The sequence below is a fragment of the Molothrus ater genome, chromosome 18 (genome assembly GCF_012460135.2).
Source record: "Molothrus ater isolate BHLD 08-10-18 breed brown headed cowbird chromosome 18, BPBGC_Mater_1.1, whole genome shotgun sequence".
NCBI lineage: Eukaryota > Metazoa > Chordata > Aves > Passeriformes > Icteridae > Molothrus > Molothrus ater.
The window spans coordinates 4,929,253-4,940,640 of NC_050495.2; the positions used below are offsets into that span (position 1 = coordinate 4,929,253).

At 51.9% G+C, this 11,388-nt stretch overlaps 2 protein-coding genes across 3 annotated transcripts; one reads left to right on the plus strand and one right to left on the minus strand.

Annotated features, from left to right (window-relative positions):
* Positions 1–43: 43 nt before the first annotated feature.
* On the plus strand, positions 44–2,329 carry SRRD (SRR1 domain containing). The gene is made up of 7 exons (XM_036393418.2): positions 44–192; positions 263–303; positions 383–513; positions 1,039–1,137; positions 1,214–1,368; positions 1,604–1,649; positions 1,935–2,329. The coding sequence occupies exons 1-7, from the start codon at positions 44–46 to the stop codon at positions 2,139–2,141; spliced, it is 828 nt and encodes a 275-aa protein (XP_036249311.1). The 3' UTR covers positions 2,142–2,329.
* On the minus strand, positions 1,570–11,378 carry TFIP11 (tuftelin interacting protein 11). Of its 2 annotated transcripts, XM_054516717.1 has the most exons (13): positions 11,044–11,378; positions 10,457–10,610; positions 9,656–9,812; positions 9,025–9,152; positions 8,401–8,553; positions 7,203–7,712; positions 6,305–6,411; positions 5,903–6,071; positions 5,465–5,708; positions 4,754–4,896; positions 4,115–4,280; positions 3,178–3,570; positions 1,570–3,113 (listed from the first exon to the last, which is right to left on the minus strand). In XM_054516717.1, exons 1-12 carry the CDS (start codon positions 11,238–11,240, stop codon positions 3,215–3,217), a joined length of 2,484 nt encoding a protein of 827 aa, XP_054372692.1. In that variant the 5' UTR covers positions 11,241–11,378; the 3' UTR covers positions 1,570–3,113; positions 3,178–3,214. The 2 variants fall into 2 exon arrangements, with proteins under 2 accessions (XP_054372692.1, XP_036248829.1); XM_036392936.2 differs by having other exon boundaries at positions 1,570–3,570.
* Between the last annotated feature and the right edge of the window lie 10 nt (positions 11,379–11,388).

Below are 11,388 nucleotides of genomic sequence, written 5' to 3' on the forward strand. Positions count from 1 at the left end.
CGGGCGCGCCTCCGGTCCCGTGACCGCGCACGTGACCGCGCGCATGGCGGCGCTGGCGGGAGGGCGGCGAGCGGGGCGCGCCCGGCGGCGGCGGCGGGGCCGGGGCGAGGAGGAGGAGGATGATGAGGAGGAGGAGGAAGGGGAAGGCGGCCCCGGAATAGAAGCGTTGCTGCGGCGGCTGCGAGAGGCGCGGTGAGTGCCCGGCCCCGGTCCGTGTGTCCTCTCGCCGCCGCGCCCCGCTAACGCCGCGCTCTCCCCGCAGGGACGAAATGCTGAGCTCCGGCTTCTGGGCGGCGAGCGCCGGTGAGTGCGGGGAGCGGGGGGTGCGGGACAGCGGGGGCTGCGAGCCCCGGCCCCGCCGCGCTGACCCCGCCGCCCGCAGGAGCCGTGCGGGCCCCGCTGGGCGCGGAGCCGCCCGCCCGCTGCGTGTGCTACGGGCTGGGCCGCTTCGGGCGCTGCCCCATCGCCCGCTGCCAGCTCGCCTTCCTGCTGCTGCTGCTGGACGAGCTGCGGGTGAGCACCGGCACCGGGGGGAGCAGTGGGGCAGCACCGGGCCGTGCTCACGCTGAGACAGAGTAGAAATAATCCAGAGTTGAAATCCATTTTGATTTAGGGGAAATGTACATCTTTGAGTCTGTTGTTAGAAAACATAGCTATGTAGCCTGACTGCAAGGCCTAGGCTCAGAGAAACTGCTTCAGTGAAGGACAGAGATAGGGGGGAGGAGACAGAGGGTGATAAAGAGAGACAGAGACACTGCTGTGAGAGCAGGTCAACCTGAGCTAGGAATTCTTTCTGATGAAGAACTAGCGGCAAATGTCACGTGAAATTCGTAAAAATGAATATGTATGGACCTATTATGAAATTGTATGCACATGTATTTGAGAGGGGGGTAAAAAGGGACCTGAAGTTCCCAGAGGTACGCATGTCTGTTAAGGAGAGTAATCCCCACACGCGTCCGGCGTTGTAATAAACGTACCGGCTTTACAGCGTTCACAAAGTTGTGGAGTTTTTGGTTATCTCTGCCGCTGTCCCCGCAGGTGCCACCCGCACGCTGCGCACTGTTCGACCCGGCCTTCTCGGCGCGGGAGGCGGCGGCGCTGCGAGCGCTGGGGCTGTGCCTGCTCCCGGAGAATGAGGTGAGGACAGCCCCGGTCACACCGCGGGGCCCGCGGACGGGGCTCGGCCGTGATGGGCTCGGTGGTTCCCGGGCAGGAGGGGAAACACGGGATCGAGGGTGCGACCACGCTGTTCTACATGGTGCACTGCGGGAAGGCCCTGTACAACAACCTGCTGTGGAGCAACTGGAGCCCAGCGGCGCTCTCCAAGCTGGTCATCATCGGGAACAGCTTCCAAGGGATCGAGGAGAGGTCTGGGCACAGCCTGGACGGGCTCTAGTGCCTCCCACCCTGCTTTCCTCTTCTCTGTCCCCCCACTTTAACTTTATTGCTTCTGACAGCAATTTCCCTGTTTCGTGCATTTTTGTTGCCATAAAGTTTTCAGTTGTGAGCCCTCTCCCCCCTCCTCTGTCCCACCCCCATGCAGAAAACCTGTCTAAATCCACAGGAATGTGGTGTCTAACGCAGACATCTTCTGTTTTTGTAGATTGCTGTCCAGAATCTTGGAGAGAGATTATTCTTACATAGCAAAGGTATGAGGTAACAGTTTAACATTATTGTTCCATGTTGACAATACACCTTTTAATGAGAATGGAAGGAAATGAACTGCCATTGCAAAGAAGGGGGGGTTATTTTCAAAACCTTTTCTCTAGACACTATAATATAAAAGCTTATCACTTTAGGATTGTTGAACATCTGCAGAACATCCTGCACACAGGGGCTAAGGGTAATGTAACACCATTCTCATCCTCACTGGCTCAGCTCTGCAGGAAGGGGCTGCTGCACTGTCTGTAACTTTTTCCCCAAATGACCTTTAGGTTTTGAAAGGAGTGGAGGAAGTGGCACTCCCCAGTCACCCCCGGTACCTGGACACCTTCAATGACACCTCTGTGCACTGGTTTCCCTTGGATAAACTGCAGGCGCTCTCCCCTGAGGTCTGGGACTTTGTGGAGGAGCCAATGTACCAAGATTGTGAGGACCTGGAGATCATCAGGAAGGGGGAGGAAACCACTGCCAAGTCCTGACCATCCCTGTGGTGGCAGGGCTGGGATCCTCATCTCTTCCCATGGAAGCTTCTGTGCAGCTAAGATGGAGCTCAAGTAGCAACTGTGGCATCAGGCTCTGTGCAAAGTGGCAGCACCTGAATGCTGAGGTGATGGGACATTTTTGTATTTTATTTAATAAAAAAAGTAAAGCTGAGCTTTGATTTACACTCACTGAACTCCAGCAAACTAATTCCACCAAAACCTGCCTTGGGAGCCATTCACACTGCAGTGACTGCTCTGATTCCCTCCCCTTCCATAACAATTTGAGGCTTTGCATGTCCTACACACATTGCAAAGCATCAAAAAAGGGGAAATTATCAGAGGGGTTTGTAGTGGGAGGTGTTGGGGTCTGGTTCCCAGTGCACGCTTGGAAAAAGCTCCCAGCTCTCATTGCTGCTGAGATCAGCTCTTGATCAGTCCTGAGAACAACCAGGTTGGCTCCCTCCAGGAAAACTTTTGTGTTCCTTCCCTCACCTCTGTGCTCTTAACCACTGCAGTCCCACAGCAGAGAGAGTTGGGACAGGTCCTGGCTGTGAGCAGCAAAGAGGAGCCCACTGTGTGAGGGATGTTGTGGGGACAGTAACTCACTGCCAGCACAAGCTGTGACATCTGTCACTAGAGACTCAGGGGACTCAGCTAGGCCAGCCCTCACTGAGCAGAGAATGTGATCCCTCCTCACCTGCTGGTAAACCTGTCCCAGGTGACAATTACAAGTGTCAGCACTGCTTGTTCTCCCTTAGCCTGGCTTCCTGGGTCAGGAAGTCTGGCCCTCCATCCTCTTACCACTGCCTGAACAGCTCTTCCAATAAAACCATCCTGGCATCCAGCTCCAGTGTCACTATTTACAAACCTGGAACTTTATTCTAAGGGTTACCCAGAGGCTGTTCCTGGGTGGTGACTCAGTCCCTAGCAGGGCCTCCCTTGGCCATTTCAATGAGGCTCTGCAGCGAGGTGGGCACCCAGATCTTCTGCACAGAGGCCTCACTTGGCCATGTCCATGAGGCTCTGCAGCAAGGTGGGCACCCAGGGTGGTCTCCCCTTGCACTGAGGCCTCACTTGGCCATGTCGATGAGGCTCTGCAGTGAGGTGGGCACCCAGGTCTTCTCCCCTTGCACGAACACCACGCCCCTGTCGATGTAGATGACGATCCTGCCGAAGGTGTAGAGCTGCTTGCCCTCGTGCCTCTTCCCGATGACAGGCATGAAGACGATGTTGTGCTCCTCGGCCTTGGTCTGGATGAGGTCCTTGAAGTTCATGGGCACGGAGCCGGCGGCGGCGCCGATGCCGCGCTGGGCCATGTTCTCGGCCTCGCGCCGCTCCTGCATGGCCTCGTACTGGAAGTCCTTGCGCCGCTCCGTGTGCGTCAGGTACGCGATGTTCTCCCGGGCACCCGGCTGCATGTACCCACCTGGGGGAGAGAATGGGCAGAAAACCGTCCTGAGCTGCTCACCTCCATCCGGGACACGAATTGGAGTGTGGTGGTCAAGTTTGGGCTCAGAAAGGGAGTTCTCAGTTTTGGAAAGAGGGCAGGGTTCAGGTGCTGCTCCCTCAGGCACGCCCTTCTCTTTTATGCCATGTGACTCCCAACTATCACTTTTAGGTACTAGGGAGAATCATGTGGAAGGGAACTGCTGGTTCCCTTCACCTCACCATAAAGAAAAAAATACCCAAGAATGGCAGCTTTAGAAGTCAAGCCCTAAAGGATGATATCTGACTGACAGGGCAAGGCTGGAAGCGGATCAGTTGTTCAACAGCTCAGGAAGCCACCAAAAATCTGTTTCTGCTTCAGTACAGTCCAGAACTATTGAGCAGCACCTCAGAGGTGTTCTTTAAGGACAGAGCAAGGCACAGCCCACTGACTTTCACTCACGTGAGTTCCTGCCATGCTGCCCCAATCAGCCTCCGAGTGCTGCCAGCCCAGAGCAGCAGAGCCACCCCCATGAGCCACCTACCCACGCTGGAGGACACAGCCCTGTTCATGATGTCAAGGGCTTCGTTGAACTTGTCTTTGATGGAGGGATGTGCTAGCACCTGGTCTGAGAACATGGACTTCCAGCCCAGGTACCACTTGGTGATCTCTTCGTAGTTGGGGCTGTTACTGAGCCAAGAGCAGAGCACCTGCAGAGCAAGGGACAGGTCAAAGGCAGCACAGGGACGTCTGTGCAAGAGAAGCCCCTCTGCCACAGAATCCCAGAGTCATTTAACATGGAAAAGACTCCAAGAGTATTGAGTCCAATGTATGAACAATCATCCCCTTATCAACCAGCCCAGAGCCCTGAGTCCTACATCCAAGCATTCCTTGGACACCTCCAGGGATGGGAACTCAATCACCTCCCTGGGCAGTCCCTTCCAGTGCCTGAACACCCTTTCCTTCCATGAGGAAATTCCTCCTGACATCCAACCTGAATCTCTCCTGGCATAATTTACCACTTGGTTTATTACTGTCAGTAAAAGGAGGAACTGTTCCAATGACTACTGAGCTGTGAGTGGGAACCAGCCCAGCTCAGCACCAGGGCAGCAATTCCTGCACAGGAATCTCTATAACACTCCTCAGTTAATCAAACCTCTTTCCTCAGCCCTCAGTGTCTCACCTGCAGCCATTTTGGGAAGAAGTGTTTCTCCAGCAGCCCAACAAGGCTGGAGACAGAAATCATCCCCTCCCAGTCAATCACCCAATAAAAAGCATCCATGTGCTGCTGGTGAGGGTTGATGATGAGCTCATTCAGGCACATTCCTGGGAAAGGAGAGGACAGTTAGAAAAGAGCCTCACTCAGTTTTATCAGTGCCCTGATCCCTTTCACCACCAACACACAGAATTTGAGCAGCATCTTTTTGTTATCCTAAAGGACAGTGGGGATCTTTGGCTGATCCTGCCACAAAATGGTGCGTTTCCACTTCCCATGATTACAATTTGCAGCCAGAACTGAGAAACCAAAATAACTTGACTATTTTTTGTCCTTTGAGCCTCTTTGCATTACAAAACTCATGGTGAAACATTAGAACAGACCAAGGAATTCAGGAGTAACAGAGAGACATCTTACAGCCTGGTCCTACCTGATAGCTCTCAGATATTCCTACCAGCTAGAGATGGATGATTTATAAAAAATAAGACAGAAAACCTAGAGAATAAGCAGAGTAATTCCTTGTATTTTTCTAATGTTTCTGCCTCTGCACAGGACAGGTAGCAGAAAATCAGAGGAAAGCTTGGTCTAATCTCATTAACAACAACCTCTGATGTAACACTGGCACCCACATATTAGCAAGGTGGAAGGTGCCAATGCCAGCACTGTCTACTGTCTCACCGAGTTTAGGCACGATGTTCTTGACCATGAAAGCCTCCCAGGAGCCAGGAGTGAACACATCCTTCCAGGGCTGAAGGATGAGCTTGGCAGAGGAGTCGCTGGGGTGCCACTTCTGCAGGGCGTTGGCCAGCTTGTTGCGGATGGGCGAGTACAGCGGCTCCAGGCGCGCCTGCATCAGCGGCAGCCAGGGGTGGATCCACGAGTGGATGGGCACCGTGTCCGTCAGAGGGTTCCAGCTCTCCACCTCGGGGCACAACAGCAAAGATTAACTCAATCCAGGCACCAGCAGCGAGTTCTTATGAAGCATAAAGAGCTCTGACGCAACCCCCAACTCCTCAATCCATCGGCAGAGGTTGCACACTGGTGTTTGGAGTTCCAGCTGGAATTCAAACACCGGTTCAGAGCATGGCTTTTCTTTCCCCTGCCCTCTTCTCTCACCTCCTTCTGCAGCTTGGGGAAGATGAGCTGATCCAGAATGTTATCCAGTATCCACACAGGGACAACGTTCACCCAGCTATCTAAGAAATCCACCATGGATCCACAGTTCCTTGGCTGCCACCGCGCCACGATGTTCCTGACATATGGCATCCAGATCTCCCACATCAGTCTGGCAAGAAAGCCCAAATAATTCAAAGTGAAGCTCAAAGCTACAGCCTGGGCCTAAATAAACTAAATGGGTGCAGTTAGTTAAAGCCGCTTCTTTTCTATAGCTGCAAACTGGATTTTAACAGGCCCAGCAAGGAAATCCTCTGGAAAAGCTCCCTTGTGTCTGCTCTTTTCCATCCCTGAGGAAGCAGCAGAGGAAGATGCTGCACAAAGTAGAAATCATTTGTTCTTTACCTGTGAAAAGCATCTGTTGACAGGTCCTGCCCACTGTGGGATAACAGCTGATCGTTTTCCAGAAGGCTCTTCCACTTGGCTATGATCTCTGTGCCGTATGTACAGTCCTGGGAATGACAGGGCACAAATGGTCCATATCATTTTCCATTAACTCCAGCTGGGATCTGCACAGAGCAGGCTGAGGGTGTGCTGAGCACAGCCAGCCTTTTCACCTCCTCTCAGGGCAAGCCAGGAGCTTTCAGTCTTAATTCCAGAATCCCACAATCATTCAAGTTGGAAAAGAACTCCCAGGCCACTGAGCCCAACCTGTGCCCCTTCCCACCTTGTCACCAGCCCAGAGCAGTGAGTGCCACATCTGTTATTTCCTAAATAACTTTTAGTAAAGTCCTGCCAGAGAAAAATCCTACCTTACAGTATTAACACATCTCCAGGGAGAGGACAGTCTGAACTTTAGCAGGTGTACAGAGAGATCCAGACTGTATTCCAGCCTAAATGCCACTGAGGACAGACTGTGCATCTCTGATACTTGACAGACAAATCTCTCCTGCTTTTGCTAAAAAACAACAGCTAGAGATTTTTCACCAATTTTTTCATCCCAACACTCATAAAAGGGATTGGTTTTAGCCTTACAAACTCCTAAATTTTTACCCAGCAAATGTCTGAGAGTGGGGACAGTAGAGTTTCATTTTGTCTCTTTTCTTTTTCTCCAGACTGATCAGGAATTTAGAATCCCAGAACCCCAGATTGGTTTGGATTTGAAGGGACCTTAAAGTTCATCATGAGATGAGCCACCTGCCACGGGCAGGGTCATCTCCCACTAGACCACACTGGGGACAAAGTAACAAAGATTACTGGAGCCATCAAGTGAGAGCTGCAGATAACTCAAACCAACACACACCTTGAGGGGATCCCAGTTCTTGAAGTATTCCTTCATGAGGGGATAAACTATGGCCACTGCCAGGTCCACCCTGTCTGACATCCTGTACTCCTCGTAGTACTTGTCCTGCAGGGTCTCAAAGATCTTTGCACACTCATCCAGGGTCAGAGGGTTCTCACAGCCCGGCTGCATCCGCCTCTCACACTCTTCCACCATGTCCAGCACCTTGCTGAGGTTGCTGATGGCCTTCTCCTCGTGGGACAGCACCTCAGCCATCTTCTGGATCTCGTGGCTGAGGTTGACCACCATGTCCCTCTCGTACTGCAGCTGCCGGTCGCTCTGGATGATCTCCTGCTCCGTGATGTCGATGAGCAGCTGCAGGTTGTGCTCCAGCTCGGGCAGGGCAAAGCCCTGGGGCTTGGAGTCCTTGCCCAGGGGTTGCTGGGGGCTGTCATCTGGGATGTTGTGCTTGTGGCTGATCTGGCTGTAGCTGTAATAAACCTTCTGCTCCCGGCCCGTCATGTCGATCACCTGCCACCACACAGAACAGAAATTCTCTAACAAAAAACTTTCAGCTTCACAAAAGGAGAAAATCCCTGACTCCAAATTGAAATCTGGAGATTTCCAAGGACCTTAAATACTCCAGGAGGCTGCTAACATACACTGTATTTGAACAAGGGGATTGCTTTCACAGTGGCCTTCTCCACACACAAGGAGTTACAACAAGTAAGAGACAATCTGGAATCAGAGCCACAAGAATCTCCTCACCTGATCCCAGTTTCACTGAATGATTCTACAAGCAGTGATCTTGCCATTGGTCAATGCACTTAGAACTTTTATAATTTTATAAAGATACTTTAATATCAGATTCATCATTTTATTGAGTTCCCTTACTGTCCCTTTGAGGTAGAAGATGGTTCAAACAATCCCAAAAAGGACAACTGTGCTTTCAGAAGTGGGTGAGTGTTGATTGTGACAAATGTGAAACAATTAAACTTAAATTGCAATTAACCCCCTACACACAGTGACATTTAATCTAATTTGTCACCACATCCAGGTGACACAGAGCTGTTATATGGCTCGGGGATGAGTTCCATGAGGCTGCACAGGCAGTTCCTAGGACTGGCTTTACTGAGGTTACCGGTGCCTAAAATGTGCTGGTGACACCAAAGGGCCCAAACTGTTCCTCAGGGGTCACCTCTTGGCTTATCAACCTCACCTTGACCTGGGACAGCTCCTTCTGAGGGGCTGCAAGCTGCTTGCTGATCCTGCCTTTGGCTTTCAGCTCTTCCACTGTTTTGTAGCTGTACTTGGGCTTTTTCTTGCCTCCGTTCGGGTCCTTCCGCCACTGGCTGAGCTCCTTCTGAAACTCCTGGACAAAAACAGCAGAGTTGAGGTGGCTGCTCTTTGTCACACCCCAAATCTGCCTCTTTTTACAGGAAAATAACCATCAGATCAATGAGGAATTTGTACAGGAAATAAATGGGAAGGGGAAAAGCTCATGCCAAGCCAGCTTGGATGCTGTGGGCCAGTCACCCACCCTATGGATTAAATGAACAGGATGTTCCTGGTCTTTTTTTTTTTTATTTAAACAAAAGACAAAGACTATTTATGTGGGGGACTCCTCAAAGGAGGGATTCTAGCAAAGCTACTGAAATAGAGTGAGCCAGAAACAACAAAGAACATTATAGTGACAAGGAAGATCTGCCTAAATGAAATCAACGTGCTCTGTGTTTGGATTCTTATCTACAATGAGCCCAAACAGTTTTCTCTGACACAGAAATTAAGAAAACTGAATTTTGCACACAGAACAGCAGGGAAACAGCAAGAACCCCAGAAATACCTCCTCAGTTTCCTCTTCTGAGTCCACCACAGGGAAGTCCTGCAAGGACTGCGTGGTCCTCTCGGAGCCATAAGCGCCCACAGCACCTTTGCCTTTCCTCTGCTTGGCCTCGATGGGGTTGATGATTCCTGGCAGGATGGGAATGGGGTCAGCAGGAGCACTTTGTGTGCTGGGAGAGAGCTGAACAGCCAGGCTTTCCCTGTGAGTTACCAGATCAGCACCAACACCCTCCCTGGCACTGCCTCCAGCACTGTAGTGCTTCCAACATCACCAATTCCCTGTAAAAATTCCCTGTAAAATCACTTCATCTCAGCACACACCAAACTGCCAAAGCACAGCCCTACTCCCAGCCACATTTCACTGCCTTTTTATTCTGCTATGTAAAACAGCATCTCCTTTCCTGTGGGATGGCCACCTTTGGAATTTACTGCCTTTCTTCTTGCTCTTTTTCTCTTGCAAATGACCACAGGTCAGTTTGAACACCCCTGACTCTCACCACAGGGCTCGGATCACTGGCAGGAAAACAAGAAGGAAGTTTAAGCCGCCTGGGACTGGCAGTTCTTTAAGGAATCCAACCTCTCCCCCAAATCCCCAGTTAACAATAATAAACCACCAAACACACTGACAATACCTTGAGCATTCTTCCCCAGACCCCTTCCAGGGACATATCCCATCTTCTGGAGAAGCTTCTGGCCAATGCCTTTAGTGTGTCTCTCCCAGCTGCCAAAATCCACAAAGGACTTGGAGCCTCCTACGAAGCCTTTCTGGCTGGGCTTGAAATTTCCACCCTGTCAAAAACAAACACAGGCTTCAAATAACCAAAGTGTGCAAAACTCCCCTCAGAAGGTTCTTCCCATACTGCCCAGCTCACTGGAACCTCACTTGTGCATCCATGAAGGACCTGTGGAGATCCCTGAAATTCCTTAGATAGGAAAGGAAAATCCTGAAAAAACTCTGGCTGACAACCTGACAGTTCTCAGGTTCCACCACCAGATTTAGCTGAAGCTGATTCCTGATTCTTTCAGGTTTTAATTGAAAATAAGGGTCTTTGAGTTTTAATCTATAACATGCCTGGATTTGTCTGTTCTGTGAAAGCAGAAAAATCAAGTCTCTGAAAGGCAGGAAACCACAGGAATTCTCTGCTTTAAACCTCACTGACCAAAGGGAATATTGAGAAAAATGAAAGGACTGATTCCCAAGGACACACAGTTATTATATCAATGTACAGTTGTGCCAATGATTTATTATCTTGATTTTTGTTTTATCAATGATACAAAATCCAGAGCACACACTCCCCTTACTGACACATTTGGGACTCTGGTTTAATTATTCCTCCCTTTTTTAGTGTTCTATTACACCTTCACTGCCCTCAACCGCAGCCTGAATTTCATAAACATAAAACAGAGAACAGTAAATTTCCTGGAGAACTCACTGTCTTCAACTTCTTGGGCACAAACTCCTTGGGAATCTCCTCCTGCTTCACAGGCTTCTCATCATCATCCGAGTCCTCATTCGAGAGCTCCTCGGCCGCCGCCTTCCTCAGCCCAGCGCTCACAAAGCTCACGGGGGCCGAGTAATCCCTGGAGCTGCAAAACAAGCGAGAATCCTGCTCATTCCTGCAGGAGCCCGGGGGCTGCTGTGCCTTACACCCCTCATAAATGCGATATTAAAGGCTGTCGAGCTGTTTAACCCTGCTTTTGCCAGGCAATCCCCATCCTCCCCCCTGCGCTGCACAGGGAGCAAGCATAGGGAAAATCTCTACAGGTGAGGGGGTCCCGAGTGCAGCCCAGGCTGCTTGGGTGGGTGTTCACAGTCGGGAAAGACACAGGGAACAAGGGGGAGTTCCAGGGAACAGGGGAGCTCCAGGGAACGAGGAGGATTCAGGGAACGAGGGGGAGCTCCAGGGAACGGGGGGGAGCTCCAGGGAACGGGAAAAGGCTCCAGGTAACGAGGAGGATCCAGGGAACCGCGCAGCTCCTGGGGTCCCTGAGCGGGCGCGGGGTCCCAGCCCGGCCGTACCGCTTCCCTCCGAAGCTGGGCCGCTCCTCGTCCGAGTCGCGCTCGGCCCACACGCCGTAGGTCGCCTCCTCCTTGGTCTGGCGGTGTCGCTGACGGTGCGGGTTGAATTCGTTCTGCAGGTCCCAGTCCGACACCTCGAAGCTCTCCATCTCCACGCCATCGTCTCCGTCCGTGCCGTACAGGTGCGACATCGACATGGTGGCTCCGCTGCGATGCCCCAGCCCGCTCAGGGACCCCAAGCCCCTTCAGGAACTCCTGACCCGGGACGCCCGGCCCCCTCAGGAATTCCCGACCCGGGACTCCAAGCCCCCTCACGAATTCTCGACCCGGGACCCCCAGGTCCCC

What these genes read in the sequence shown, in the direction of transcription:
- SRRD (XM_036393418.2), top strand. Translation starts at nt 44, where the DNA reads ATGGCGGCGCTGGCGGGAGGGCGGCGAGCGGGGCGCGCCCGGCGGCGG. An exon ending in CGGCGGCTGCGAGAGGCGCG is followed by an intron (nt 193 to 262) that starts GTGAGTGCCCGG and finishes CTCTCCCCGCAG; the next exon opens with GGACGAAATGCTGAGCTCCG. An exon ending in CTTCTGGGCGGCGAGCGCCG is followed by an intron (nt 304 to 382) that starts GTGAGTGCGGGG and finishes CGCCGCCCGCAG; the next exon opens with GAGCCGTGCGGGCCCCGCTG.
- TFIP11 (XM_054516717.1), bottom strand. Translation starts at nt 11,240, where the DNA reads ATGTCGATGTCGCACCTGTACGGCACGGACGGAGACGATGGCGTGGAG. An exon ending in CAGAAGAGGAAACTGAGGAG is followed by an intron (nt 8,554 to 9,024) that starts GTATTTCTGGGG and finishes GTTTTTGTCCAG; the next exon opens with GAGTTTCAGAAGGAGCTCAG. An exon ending in GGCTGTGTCCTCCAGCGTGG is followed by an intron (nt 3,571 to 4,114) that starts GTAGGTGGCTCA and finishes TCTCTCCCCCAG; the next exon opens with GTGGGTACATGCAGCCGGGT.